The sequence below is a fragment of the Schistocerca gregaria genome, chromosome 3, assembly GCF_023897955.1.
Source record: "Schistocerca gregaria isolate iqSchGreg1 chromosome 3, iqSchGreg1.2, whole genome shotgun sequence".
In the NCBI taxonomy this organism is placed as follows: domain Eukaryota; kingdom Metazoa; phylum Arthropoda; class Insecta; order Orthoptera; family Acrididae; genus Schistocerca; species Schistocerca gregaria.
The window spans coordinates 312035792-312050969 of record NC_064922.1 but is presented as its reverse complement, the minus strand read 5'-3'; the positions used below and the strand labels follow the sequence as shown (position 1 = coordinate 312050969).

The 15178-nt window shown below is 45.0% G+C and overlaps 1 protein-coding gene across 1 annotated transcript in view; it reads right to left on the bottom strand.

Annotated features, from left to right (window-relative positions):
* Window positions 1-290: 290 nt before the first annotated feature.
* Window positions 291-15178, bottom strand: part of LOC126354683 (ribosome biogenesis protein WDR12 homolog) — a 38835-nt gene continuing 23947 nt past the window's right edge. The window contains exons 8-9 of the mRNA XM_050004486.1: window positions 2235-2367; window positions 291-661 (exon numbers count right to left, since the gene is read on the bottom strand). Coding sequence (XP_049860443.1) covers window positions 514-661; window positions 2235-2367 — 281 coding nt within the window. The 3' untranslated portion in view covers window positions 291-513. The remainder of the gene's footprint in view (window positions 662-2234; window positions 2368-15178) is intronic.

Here is a 15178-nt window from a genome sequence, read left to right as displayed (position 1 = left end):
AGTTTTTCCAAGCAAATACACTTCACTGAAGGCCAATAACTTGTGAACTACTGACAGATACAAATCTTAACTGTCAAATATGGAACACTTTTATTCAGCTCAAGTGCTGGCAGGCAAATTCTCAAATTGATGTAAAAATGTAAAGATGGGAACATAACAAGAAATATATAATGCCCAGTTCACATTTTGTGATCTAACACAAGAGACAGGTAAATAATGGAACAAGGATATTCTCTCTCTCTCTCTCTCTCTCTCTCTCTCTCTCTCTCTCTCATGTGATTAAAACAGTATAAAATTTAAAATCATTTCACTACACAATACTATATTCATGGTTCAATACATGTTTTGAAATTAAATTTACTGTACTTCAACTGAGATGTATGCTGGTTTCATCTTTAACTATATACATTTGTTATTGCATGGTAATGTAATTACCGTAGCTCATCTTCGTTATACACCTACTGTGTAGTGTTGTCTTTTGCACATTATTAGTACTGTAAGATCTGTTACTTCTTACATCTCTTCTACCTTGATATGTTTTGTTTTAAAAATACGGACAGTGTTATCTGCACCACCTGACACCACAAGATCAGGTCTTGACCAATCACAGCATAGCACCTGGTCTTCATGTCCACTCATATCATACAAAGGTGCCTTTGGACTGCAACAAAAAGTATGTCTACAGCTTCAGCAAAAACAACAACATTATTAGAATTACATGCATTTTCATTAGTACATAAGGTCATAAAAATGGAATGGAAACTACGACCAGTCAATGACTTTTCACACACAAAGAAATGGAGAAAATGAGAAAAATAACTGTACACTCACATGCTGTAGAAAAGTACCATTTCCAAATATAAATGTCAGAGTCTACTGGACAGTGCATAGTGCAAAATACACATTTATCACATTTGTTTACTCACTTTCATCCACACACACTGTCTGCACAGGATCTCTCTCATTTGGTCGTTGCCATACTTTTGTGAGATGCATTACGAAAGTCATGGAATTAAATGTTAAATATTGGTTCTCAAAATTTACTAAATAATATTTAATGGTATAACAGTATCCTTTGCCAACTGTACAGAATCAAATAACTTGAAGCATCAGCCAAAAAATTTACGAATGACAAAACCAACTGATACTTTGTCAGTATGACTTCGAATTATTTCATGTTAACGTCTGGGCAGTATCTCAAGAATTGCAGTAATAGACATGTTGCAAAAAATTTTGATTACTTGGAATATCTGACCTCTGCATCTACATGGATACTCTGCAAATCACATGTAAGTGTCTGGCAGAGGGTTCATTGAACCACCTTCACAATTCTATATTTTTCCAATCTCGTGTAGTGTGCGGAAAGAACGAACACCTATATCTTTCTGTATGAGCTCTGATTTCCCTTATTTTATCGTTGTGATCGTTTCTCCCTATGTAGGTCAGTGTCTACAAAATATTTTCACATTCGGAGGAAAAAGTTGGTGATTGGAATTTCGTGAAATGATTCCATCGCAACGAAAAATGCCTATCTTTTAATTATGTCCACCCCCAAATTCTGTATCATTTCTGTGACACTCTCCCCCATATTTCACAATAATACAAAACATGCTGCCCTTCTTTGAACTTTTTCAATGTACTCCGTCAGTCCTACCTGGTAAGGATCCCAAGCCTCGTAGCAGTATTTTAAACGAGGACGGACAAGCACAATGTAGGCAGTCTCCTTAGTAGATCTGTTACATGTTCTAAGTGTCCTGCCAATAAAACACAGACTTGTTTTCCCAGGTTCATCTTGACAAACTCTGGACCTCCATTTAACCTCTACATAACAGATTTTATGAATATGCTTCACTTTACAACACTTCATAAATATACTATTAGATATTTAACAAATGAGAATCTAAAAGTTCCTTGACCAAATAATAGTGAATCCTTTTTCTCCCAAACACCTATAACTAACATGATAGCATTGTTCAATGAACAAGGCAGTCATTAAAGTTGATATACTGCAGTATTCCATAACATGGTATTTTCTTTAATTTATTTGTTGATGCTGATGGGATTTTACACAGGCTCGATTTGAGTTACAAATGTTTGCCCCACTTACAAGGAAAAATGTACCTCTCTGCCACCCACAATTGTAAAAGGATACCTACCAAATGCATTACATAATGATAGTTTATGTTTAATATTACTTTCCTACCACAACAGAACAGTGAAAGACCCACGCTTACCTTCTTGTGTCCCAAAGCTTCATATCCTGATCATAGCTTCCAGATACAAAAAGGTGTTCATCAGTTTTAGACCAACATACACTCTGCACCCATTGTGTGTGTGAGGTAAATGTGTTTTTGATTAAGGAGCCCTCTGTAACATGGACAGGAAGCATAAATCAATATTAATTCACTTTTTTAGCTACATTTTTGTATGCGCAAGAAAAATATATAATGAAGTAATTCCAGCTAAAGAGTCAACATGATTCCTGACGAAAATTAGCCTGAAAAATTTTCAGTTTTTCTTTTTTTCCTGGAGGAATTTCAATTGTTAAAGTACACATGCCATTTGCGTAACAAACAAATTGGTATATGATTATCAGAAAAATGTCAACTGACAGAATAATGAATGTTAATCTCAAAATCAGAGTATTGTTGTCATTTTAACATCTTCCTTACATGAGGACATTTCTATACAAACTCATCAACACTAAAAATTATTAGCAATCGTTCTTGATAGCCTCAACAAATTGCAACCATAATTTATGCAGGCAACATTATCTACACATATGAGAAAAAACCCCATCAATAATTTTTACACATACAATAGGTTACGTTTATACCATACTGTTTTGAGGCATATGAAAGACTAAGAAACCCAACTTTTCTCAGGTATTTATTTATTTATTTATCTATAGCTGTGTTTGGGACTTCAAACTTGTGGATTTTATTTCTGACTTATAAGGTTTCTTTGTACAAAACATTTGAAGTAGTGTGACTGGGGGACATGAATGAAGAGATGGTTTGCTTCACTTACACAGGGGAGGGCCCTCTAGAGCTGGCTGTCCAAAAAGCAACTGACACTAAGGTCCTCACCTGCTACATGCAGCACCAGGCCTTGTTTTTGTTTATGGTCATGGGAAATTGTAAACATTTAAAATGAAATGGTAAATTGTTGGGAATAAGTTGCTTGGCTGACTGGGGTCTAAGGGACCAAACAACAAGGTTATCAGTCCCTTGTGTCGGACGGATTTACATCTCAAAGGAGTCATAACAATAAAAGGTAAACGGCTAAAAAATGTAAAAGTGCAGTTGTGTTGTCAATGGTGAAAAGAAAAGGAGGTAAGTCAGCAAGTGGGCAACCCCAAGGCTATGCTATAAGCAAGAAATATCCCACCTCTGATGCAGCACAGGCAAGACCACCTGCTATTCAAAAGTGTTCAACCACTAGAATGTAAAAGTGCGTCTTGTAAAAGGAGACTAACCGAATCTAAAAAGCAATAAAAACAGAGTAAAAGGGAGAGAAAAGAGAATGTTGGCCAGGGAGGGGAGTCAGGAATCTCCAAATACAGCTTACAGTGAGAGAGACCCCAACCTTCACCACCCTGCCCCTACTCCAGAGGGAGATTAAAAACCTTAGAACTGGAAATAAAAACCACGTTCACAGAGGAAACAGAGAACCTGTTCAACTGTCTGGGAATCGTCTGCCACTATTAAGGGTAAAGTGCGGGGAAGTCTGTAATTAGTATGCAGAGGCAAAAGAAGGGGGCATTCCACCAAAATGTGGGCTACTGACTGGAAGGCTCCACAACCACAAAGTGGAGGTGGCTCATTATGCAAAAGAAAACCATGGATCAGCCTGATATGGCTGATGTGGAGACGACATAGGGTGGTAAAGTCCTTTTGAGAGAGGCAGAAGGAAGAACTCCACGGGACATGGGTCACCTTAATCGCATGAAGTTTATTAGACAGTGAGGTAGCCTCCCAAGAGTTGGCCCATGATTGTGCGAAGTGGGATTTGATATGAAGCTGTATATCCACCGCAGCATGGATTACAGAAGAAGGTGGGTAACTGACTGCTCCCCCAGCCAAATAATCAGCAAGCACATTACCTGGGATACCCACAAGGCCAGGGACCCAAAGGAAGTCAACAGAACAAGCAGCATGGTGAAGATCAGCGAGACGGTCATGAATGGTGAAGACCAAGGGATGGTGGGAAAAGCAATGTTGAATAGGCTGAAGGCTACTCATTGAGCCCATAAATTAAAAAAATGAAGTTGAGTTGGGACCGATTAATAAAGGTAAGGGCCTGGGAAATTGCCATCAATTCCGCAGTAAACAACACACATGCAGTTTGCAGGAGATGATTTTCCACACCTACAGAGCACGTGAAGGCATAATCCACTCGATCAGCAGATTTAGAGCCATCGGTGTAAAAAACAACAGCATACCGAAACTCCCACAAAATTCGGCAGAAAAAACAACGGAACACCATCGGGGGAATGGATTCTTTCGGGCCTTGGCAGAGATCATTCCAAATTCGCAGCCAAGGAACTAACCAGGAGGGGGGTGGGGGTGTTGGGGAGGGAACGTAAGAGGCAGGACAAAGAAGGAAGCTGAAAATCACAGTGAAAAGACACAAGGCGGAGCCCAACCGTTAAACCCGCCAGAGGGCAGGAGTCAGGTGGGCAATGTTCTTGGTCTGGGAACAGGATAGAATAGGAATGATGAGTGGGAGAGGAATGGACAGCGATTGCATAATAAACCAGAAGCTGGGACCACCGAACAGAAAGGGGGGAGGGGGGATTCCCAGCTTCAACCAAGAGACTATAAACAGGGCTAGTAGTGAAGGCACTGGTGGCTAAACAGATACCACGATGGTGGACCGGATCCAGGAGGCGCAGTTTGGAAGGAGCAGCTGAACCATAAACTTGACAACCAGAGTCCAAGCGAGACAGCACTAAAGCCCAATAAAGGCGGAGGAGAGTGAAACAATCCGCACCCCATGAGGTGTGGGCAAAGAAATGAACGGCATTGAGTTTACGAAAACGTCCTATCTTCAGAAGTCTGATATGAGGCAGCCAAGTGAGCTTGTTGTTGAAAAGAAGACCCAGGAAACGAAACTGTGGGACCACAGGTAATCACGCATTGAGGTAGAGCTCTAGATCGGGGTGGACCATAGTACAGCAACAGAAGTGGACCATCTACGATTTTAAAGGAGAGAACTGAAACCCGTGTGAGAGGGTCCATGAAGAGGCACACTGTATAGCACACTGGAACTGCTGCACTGCAGAGGCCATGAAAGAGGAATCAATCCAAATGCAGAAATCATCCACATACAGAGCAGGGGTGGCCAGAGGACGGACAGAGGCCACAAGTCCATCTATAGTAATGAGGAAAAGAAGTACACTAAATATGGGACCTGATGGGATGCCATACTCCTGGGTCATTGGAGAACTAAAAACACGGACCGTGAATGAGCGATGGAACATGAACTGGCGGATAAAAATCAGGAGTGGGCCCCAAAGACCCCACTCATGAAGTATAAGATAGGATGGCTCCAAACCGAGTCATAGGCTTTGGGAAGGTCGAAAAATACTGCAACGAAATGGCGGTGTTGGGAAAAAGCCTGTCACACTGTGGATTCCAAGGGAAGTAAATGATTGATCGGAGACTGTCCCTCTCGGAAGCCACACTGGCAAGGGGACAATAGAGCCTGAGATTCAAGGACCCAATTGAGCTGACGGACTACCATCTGTTCAAGTAACTTGCAAACAACGTTTGTCAGCCTAATTGGCTGATAGCTTTCAACAAACGGTGGTCTCTTACCAGGTTTAAGGACAGGAACCACGATGCTATCCCTCTATTGAGAAGGAAAGTCACATTGGAGCAAAATATGGTTAAACACCCAGAGATGATGCTGTCATTGTGGAGCACTGAGATGCTGAAGCAACTGGTTATGAATGGAGTCTGAGCCAGGGTTCGTATCATGAGAAGAAGAAAGTGCGGAAAGAAGTTCCCATTCAGTAGAAGGTTCATTGTAAGATTCTGACTGACAAGGGGTAAAACGTAAGGTGGAAGCTTTGGCCCGCTGTTCCTGGTAAAGGAAAGCAGCCGGATACGAGGTTGATGCTGATGCTGTTGCAAAATGGGTCGCAAGATGTTCTGCGAGAATCAACGGGTCTGCGCAAAGACCATCTGGGAGGGGAAGGCCCGGGAGGGTAGACGGCCGATGGCAATCTTGGAGAGAACAAAGTGTAGCCCATACCCTCAACATAGGGACAGTAGAACCGAGGGAAGGAACAAACCGTTCCCAACACACCCATTTGCTCCATCTGAATAAATAATGGTCTTTGGCGCGGAAGTGTTTAAAGGTAATAAGATTGGCAGTTGATGTGCGCCTTTTAAGGTGTTGCAAAGCTCGACCGCGATCATAGATGGCAATGGCAATGGCCGTACTCCACCACGAGACTGGTCGGCAGCGAAATGGTCCAAATGAGCATGGGATAGCAAGGCTAGCAGCTCAAACAATCACATCAGACACGTCACTTAGGACGTCATCAATACAACCCAACAAAGAGGGAGAAAAAATGACCTGTGCAGTGTACAAAGGCCAACTGGCGTATTGGAAAGACCAACAAGGTAACCTGTACATCGGGGAGTGGGAAGGGAGCGAGAGAATAAACAAGAAGTGGTCACTATCGCGAAGGTGGTCGTGCGGCGACCAGTATAATGAAGGGAGGAGGGAGGGGAAAAGAAAGAAAAAGATCAATGGCAGAAAAGGTACAATGACCAGCACTGAAATGGTAGGGGAGCCATAATTAAGAACGCATAAGTCGTAGTCTGCAAGAAACTGGTCTATGAGAAGACCCCGACTAGATGGAAATGCACTGCCCCACAAGGAATGATGAGCATTAAAATCCCCGAGAAGGAGGTAGGGAGGAGGAAGTTGCTGAAGAATGGCAGTTAAGGCAGCAGGTGTATGAGCCCTGTCAGGAGAGAGATAAAGATTGCTAACTGTGACCCCAGAGTCCAGGTGGACCGTAACAGCAACCGCTTCTTCCAATGTAGTTTGAAGAGGAATCCATATGCTAGCAATGTACGTATGGACCAAAATACAAACGCCACCAGAGGCCTGCAGGGGGAGGACTTGATTGCGACAGAAAGCACGCAACCCACGGAGGGCCGGCGAGTGATCATCAGTAAAATGAGATTCCTGTAGAACCACACAAGCTGCAGAGTAAAACGAAATAAGGGATTTCAACTCCGGAAAATGATGGTATCCTCTACAATTCCATTGGAGAACCACAGAACGATGATTCAAATAGGGGGTTAACAGGGTAAAGCCAGTCACCATCTGTCACCGACAAGGAGGGGGCGACATCCATGAACAGCAGGTCAGAGTCAGGTTGCAAAGGTGGGGGCAGGACCTCTGGCGACATCAAAGGCTCCTTGTCCCGGGACTTATGTTTGTTGTTCTTTTCTGTTAGAGTTCAAGGAGGGCTGTGCTGCAAAAGGGAGCCAGCTGGAGCAAGATGTGGAACAGAATGAGAACGGGGTGACCTGAGGGCCCACAGACTGTGTTTCTCGTGGTTGTCCTGTGGCAGCAGATCTTTGGCCTGGAAGGTGCCGGGAAGGGGGGGGGGGGGGGGGGCAGGAGGGGCGCCCTTGACCGGCAGATGCTGTGAAGAAGTGGGACACTTCTCCAGCTGGGAAGGAGGAGCAGCACCAGGAGGGGAGGGTGTGGGAACTGCAGGGGAGGAGGGGAAGGCGAGGGGTTCATGACTGGGGGGAGAAAGGGGTGAAAATGTAACTAAAGCCTAGCTAGAAGTCATTGACACAGGATGAAGACCTGCGTACTTCTTACGATCCTCAGTGTAGGTTAAATGATCAAGGGACTTATACTCCTGTATGGAGTGGATGTTTAAAGTCACCACAGAGAGGGGTCTGCGAACAAGACACCAATATCAATGTGATTGTCCTTCAGGCCCTTCTGAACATGCCGAACACAGTGAACACCCCACTGTCCTAGATTCTCCCCAAGTTCCTGATCAATTTGAAGGATGATGTCCCTGTGAAAAATTACTCCTTGTACCATATTCAAAGACTGGTGGGTGGGGGTGGGGGGTGGGGGGTAATGGACACAGGAATTGTGCCAAGATTGTCACAGGCACAAAGGGCTACAGACTTGGCAGCTGAAGCAGTTTTGATCAACAATGAACCCAACCGCATCTTGCTCAGAGAGTCCACTTCGCCAAACTTGTCTTCAATGTGTTCCACAAAAAATAAAGATTTAGTATTGGTGAAACATCCCCATCAGTCCTGGTGCAAACCAGATAGCAGAGGAAAGGATTCACACTAGCCGACCAGCCTACCAGGGGTAGCCATGGAAGGGATGGCTGAAGGGGCAGAAGAAGCGGCACTAAAAGAATCAGTTCCATTTAAAGAGATGGCCGTAGAAGAACGGCCAGAGTTCTGAACCCTTATACATTTCATTTGCACAGTGTCCGCCCTGATACCATCCACTCCGATCAGGGGCTCTCCACACGAGCGCCACCCAGCCACAGCAAAGGGCCACCTGGCACAGCGGCCATTGCCGGGAGTTCCAACGCTCCACGATGACAAGCAACCACTCCTAGGCTTACATGAGAAGGTCACAGCTCAGGTATCAGAAGTGTGATCCCCGTGGTTTCGGGGGGCTCAGCCAAACGGGTACATGGAAACCACACCACATGGGCTGGCTACCGTGCTGGCTATGTACCCTAGCACCAGAAAACGACGTTAAGGAACTAGGAGGACACACTTTGGAGAAACTAGGTAAGGTGCTCTTCCCCAAATGGCTCACACTACGGAATAGAAATTTAGTAATGAGGGTCAAACCCCAGAGGAGGCCAAAAGGATGAGGTAATCACACAACAAATCCAAATCGTATAGTCAACATAACCAGGAGGCTAGCGGGGCCAACATAAACAAGGACACCAAGAGAGGGAGAGGAGAGGGTGGAGGGGGAAAGAGCAAGGACAGGAAAGAAGGGGAAGGGAAAGGAAATGCAGCCTGGGAAAGAAGGAAAGCTGCAATAGCTCAGGGCCCCGTGCTCGCCACGCACGTGCTCACGAAAGGACCGTGAGCACCCTGGGGAGAGGTTTGGAATAAGTGTGACTAGGAACATAAAAACTCAGGTGCCTGCGGCACTTCCCATCAAAATTTCTTCTTCTATGTTACTTTGGAGGGAAGTAACTTTAAGGCTCTGTGAGTGAAGGGTTCTGAGGAGTGAGATAACGTATGGTCCTCTCAATCAAGCGTTTCCAAAGAGCGAGTTAAAGCCTGATGGTCTCGAGCTGCAACAAGTTTCACTCACAATCTTCATGGAACTCTCCAGACTGCATATCCCTCGATGTTTTAGCCATTCTGGTATATTCAATAAGATTACCATTTTATAGGTTTATTTTATTTGTAAACAGAACAAAATCTAAATGTAATGAGTAGGCACCCAAATCACAAAGCAAATTTACTTAATTTGTTTTTCCTACATAAGAAACAGAGGGTGTTTGGTGTATAACAACAGGATGATTAAAACATCTAAATTACTATGCTGAGCAGAAGGTTGTATATAAATCATGACATCTTCCCCCTCCCACCAACCAATCCAATTTTGATGATATAAAAATTGCGTGCTGCTCTGAGCTATGCTCCAATTATGTGTGAAAACTTCATGAATATCTGTCTTGTTGTTTTGGGGAGCAGCGTGTTTAACAGACACAACAGTTAGTGCCCATGTCATAACCTTAGAACACTATTAAGAAAAATATGTTAAAAGCAACTACACATTAAGCCCTATCAGTGGGAAAAAGAGAGCTAAAAACAAGGACTTCCACTAGGAGAAAGGTCTAGAAAATGTCAGAGACAGCAGAGGTTCCAGACCAAAGATTAAATGTTCTTTGAAACATTGCTACAAAGGATAAAAAGAAAACACAGTTGACAGCCAACGCATTGTTCGCTAAAATGGCCAATAACTCAGACACAAACATACATTAGAGCATAACTGGTTAAAGGGAGGGGGGGGGGGGGGGAGAGAGCATTCAGTGGGGTATGGCAAATTGTCAAAGGTTGATGACAAATAGCACAAAGTGGTGGGGGATTACCACTTAACGAATGTGATGGCTAAAAAGACAGTATCCAATACACAACCTAGTTAAAATGATCTCCATGCAACATGAGCAGGTCGGCCAAGCTCTTGGGAGAGGTTTGATTTCCTGGAGGTTGTTCCCGTGAGGGGATCATTGGTGAGGCCAAAGTGACACCACCTGCTGACAGATGGTGATATGGAGACCATCCAGAGGGATGGAAGAGTTACCAGGCTAAGGTAGGAGGACTGCAGCCTTGGCAGCGGCGTCAGCAGCCTAATTTTCCATCAGACCTATGTGACCAGGAACCCACATGATCATCGTAGGGGCCCCGTAAGAGCGAACAACTGGAAGTTTTCTTGGACCACTTTCACTAAGGGATGGACTGTGGCCAGCACACAGAGGCTCTGAAGGCTGCTGAAAGAATCTGATGGTATGACACAATTAAAAACACTGTGTGTTTGTAGGTACTGGGTGGCCTGATAGCGGCGAAGAACTTTGTTGTGAATACTGAGCAGTGTTCTAGAAGTCAATACCCGACACCAGTCAGTCAGTCTTAGAGCCATCAGTATACACAAAGGTGCTAACACTAAGTTTTGTGCAAAGTGAGAAACTTACAGTGATACATCAAATCCAGAGTAGTTTCCTTGGGAAGTAAATGAAGTCCAAGATGAACACGGGTCACTGCATGAAGCCAAGATGGTGAAGGGTTCACACCCATCGGGAACATGGGAACGTGAAGTTAAGCTGCCGGAACAGCATCTGAAAGCAAACCCTGTAGGAGGGAAGACAGGGGTGTTACCGCAATACTGGGCAATTTTGCAACTGCAGTGCTGAATTGGAGACCACAAGTCTGCATCGCCATGTCCTTCATGGAGCAACACATAGCAAGAATGCCACTACAGGTGCAATATGGTAAAATGCAGGGCTTTCAACAAGCCAACAACTTCCGAGCAATAGGATGAGGTACTTTTTCCCTTCGCCTGGATCTCCTGGATGACCCACTCTTCAAGATACAGGGGACATTCACTGGATGGGGCAGCATGGTTGCGATTACAACTGATATAGCACGGAAAGGATATGGGCATTCATCCTCATGAGCATCCCTACCACAAGTAACACATTTGGTCATGTTTTGACAGGACATGCGAGTGTGGTTGAAATGCATTGGGTCCAGCTGTGAGAACTTCATCTGCAATGGAAGTACTACTTGATCAAACAAGAGAAAAATAATGTGCAAAGGACTAAGGTGGCCTCAACCTTTTTCGTTACCTGAGGACTGCAGGGAGCCCCCCCCCCCCCCCCCTCTCTCTCTCTCTCTCTCTCTCTCTCTCTCTCTCTCTCTCTCTCTCTCTCTCTCTGTGTGTGTGTGTGTGTGTGTGTGTGTGTGTGTGTGTCATCAGCACACTTACACTTACAAAAACAAACAAATGCGGAGATGAACTACAAGTGTTGTACATGCATGGAGCTGCAAGGAACTTACACACCTGATATACCATGAGGAGCTCGCGCCGGACGGTGAGTGGCAGTTCCCTCACATCAGCACAGATGCTAGGTATTGGAATGGTTCGATAAGCACATGTGGCCAGCCGAATCCCCCCATGATGGACTGTGACAATGACCCGCAAGTAAGTGGGGCCTTTATGACCTACACACCGTGCAACCGCAGTTCAGCTGCAAACACACAAAGGCCAATAAAACTGACAGAGACGCACGCTGTCTGCTCCACAAGACCTGTGGCTAAGGCACTTGATGATGATCAGTGCCTTTAGGGTTCTGGCTTTCAGGTTTCACAGCTGTGGTAACCATGACAATTGGGAGTAAAACATGAGGCCCAGAAACCACATTGTGTCTCGCACCTGCGCCCACATACTTATCTGCAGAAAACTGAAAACCCGTCTTTGCAGTCCACTCCTCTAACCTCCGCACTGTAAGTTGCAATCGACGGCTCGCCGTTACAACACTGGAGAAGGAACACAAAACAGCAAAATCATCTACAAATAAGGAGCACTGTACAGGACTCCCTACTATAGATGTGATACTGTTGGTAGCTATGGCAAAGAGGGTAACACTAAAAACACTGCCCTGAGGAACACCATTCTCCTGCTCAAATCGATCAGACAGTGTGTCGTGTCACCAACTCGGGTCTTAAAAAACTGCTGGGACAGGAAGGAAAGACCATATGAAGATGGGGAGGTGATCATGAAAGCTCCATTGATGCAGTTGTGTGAGAATACAGTGTCTCCAAGTAGTATCGTATGCCTTACTTATATCGAAGAACAGGCCGATACAGTGATGCTTATGGAGGAAAGCCTGCTGAATAGCCGCCTCTATGAGGGTCAGATTGTCAACAGTGGACTGAACTCTTCGGAATCCACACAGAGCAGCTAAGGAGTTGCCTGGTCTCTAACAACCAGACCAGAGGACGGTTAACCATTTGTTCCCGGGTCTTTCCTACACAGCTCGTTGAGGCGATACTCCGTAACTACTGGGATATGTGCAGTCAGAATTGTCTCCCTACACGAGTTGGTTGGGTTGGGTTGTCTGTGGGAAGAGACCGAACTGCGAGGTCATCGGTCTCGTCGGATCAGGGAAGGCTCCATTTACCAGAAATCCTCTGGATGGCTTCCCATACTTTTATAGAAGAAGTGGAATGATTGATAGAATCCAGGAACGCTTACCATTGTCTTTTCTTACTCTCCCTAACAACATGCAAACCTTGGGCCTTGTGACTCTAAAGGCCCTAAGGCTGTATGCTGTCAGTCGGCACTTAAATTGATGACAAGCTGCACGGCTTTCCAGGATCGCGGAACGGCACTCATCTGTCCGCCAAAGTACTGGTCACCTCCAAAGGTGATCTGAGGACTGTGGGACAGAGAAGTCAGTGGCATGATGGGTCACTCATGTGATGTGGTCCACCCATCCTTGGACCTTGTCGTTGTGTTCGAACACAGCCAGCTGGCTCGAATGCCTCCAGTTAGCCCTGCTGACCACCCATTTTGGGGGCTTAACTTCAGGTGGCGAGCCATTTAGTAGGTGAAGATGGATTGAGAAGTGGTCACTGGAATGAAGGTTGTAAATGACCTCCCATTGAACAGAGCCTGTGACGGCAGGAGAACAGAAAGAGAGGTCGATGGCTGAGAATGACCCAGTAGCAGTAGAGAAATGTGTGCGAGTACCAATATTGAGGATGCACAGCTCGTGACATGTCATGACGCCCTCTAAAACCCGACCCCGAGGGCAAGTATTGGTTGAGCCCCCAGGACATGATGGGCTTTGAAGTCTTGCAGGAAGAGGAATAGTTGTGGGAGTTGTGAGAGCCTCAGTCTAGTGCATCTTGCGGAGAGAAATACAGCGAGCAAACAGTGATCCTTTGACACACATGAATTTGAACTGCAACTGCTTGTAGGTCAGTAGCCACGGGGAGAGCAGAGGAGTAGTGACAAACACTGCGACACCTCCCTTGGCCCTTTCCCCCTGATAGGTCATCCTTGTGGTATAACATATATCCCTGTAGCACAGGGACATCAGTATCTTTATAATGCGTTTCTTGCACAACAAAAGCACAAGGGACGTGTCTGTGCTAGGAGTTTCAGTTCCTCCACATGAGTCCTAAACATTCATGTTCCATTGCAGTATGGAAGCCATGTCATCGGTGCAGTTTTAATTAACCCCTATCTTTGCATTGAGGAGGTGAAGCACTGGAAGAGCAAGGGGGAGTGGAGGGGCTGCCTGGATACAATGCATCTAACTCCACGATTCCCCCATATGAGTCAGATGGGAAAAAAATGACGTTCAGCAGCACTTGGGACAGCTTTTGATCCCAATGTCGTGAGCCTTTCCCTGCACGCTGTCCCTTTGAAGATCAGGTGAAAGTAGACGCTAAGAGGCACTCTCCTTTTCTTGTACCTTCTGTATGCTCCGTGCGAAACTGTTGGTATTTCATTGTGAAGCTGGCTGGATTGCTCTGTCCTTACTCTTTTTCCCTCGATGTGTACACACGTAAGTATAGGTGCTTGTGGTGATACAGGCACACTAGGCATCGTCTATGTCTAAGTGTTCGCCTTAGGAATAAATTTCTGCACCATGGAAGAACATCAGGTGACAAAGACAGAGGGTTTCGTCACCTTATATTCTTCTTTTGGTTTCGGCATAGGGGATCTGCTTGGTCATGTATCTCCTGTATTTTGCATTCTTCAGCAAGGAGAGGGCAGTCTCGGCTCCAGACTGTGTGGTTCCCCAGAGCAGTTGATGCAGATCACTCGAGACAGGCAGTCAGTCCCAGTGTCATAAGCAGCTTTTCCACACATCGAGATATTGTTGAGGTGTCATCATTACACACTGTTCAATGTAGTATAGATTACAAAACTGCATATACTGACAAAGGTCCTACAAAGAGCACAGGAAGTAGCTATACCACAGGCAAAAACTGGGTGGGGACAGAAACAACTGTGGTCAACAGAACTGGCAAGACTAAGGAAGGATTCACAGGACAAAAAAAGTACTAATAACAAGCAAAGACAGCTCCTGAAAGACAGATAAGACAATCTGTATCGTGACGCTAAACAAAGACCAAAAACAACTGAAGACGACAAGGCAAGACTACTGGACCAATTTTTTAAAAACCCAGCTACAAAATGACATCTGGGGGCAACCATTCAAGATAGAAACAGAATGAGTTAAGACAACAACAGTTCTGTTAACACTAAAACAAGCTGATGGCACAATGACCAGAGGATGGAGAAGCACAGCAGAATATCTTCTGAACAGGCTCCTCCCAGATGACGACTCCACAGAAGACGAGCGACACCATGCTGACCTAAGAGAGAGCATGAGGCAACCATACATAAGTGACAGTGTAACTGAGCCATTCACGCAAGAAGTTGCTACGGCAATCAAGAGGCTTAAAAACCGAAAAGCATACAGCCCAGACAAAATACTTTCGGAAACATTAAAACAAACAGTAACACGAATCACACCTTTTAGTACTAACACGTTCTACGAGGCACTACTAACAGGCATAATTCCAGGAAAGGCTCCTGTGCGACCATTTACAATCAC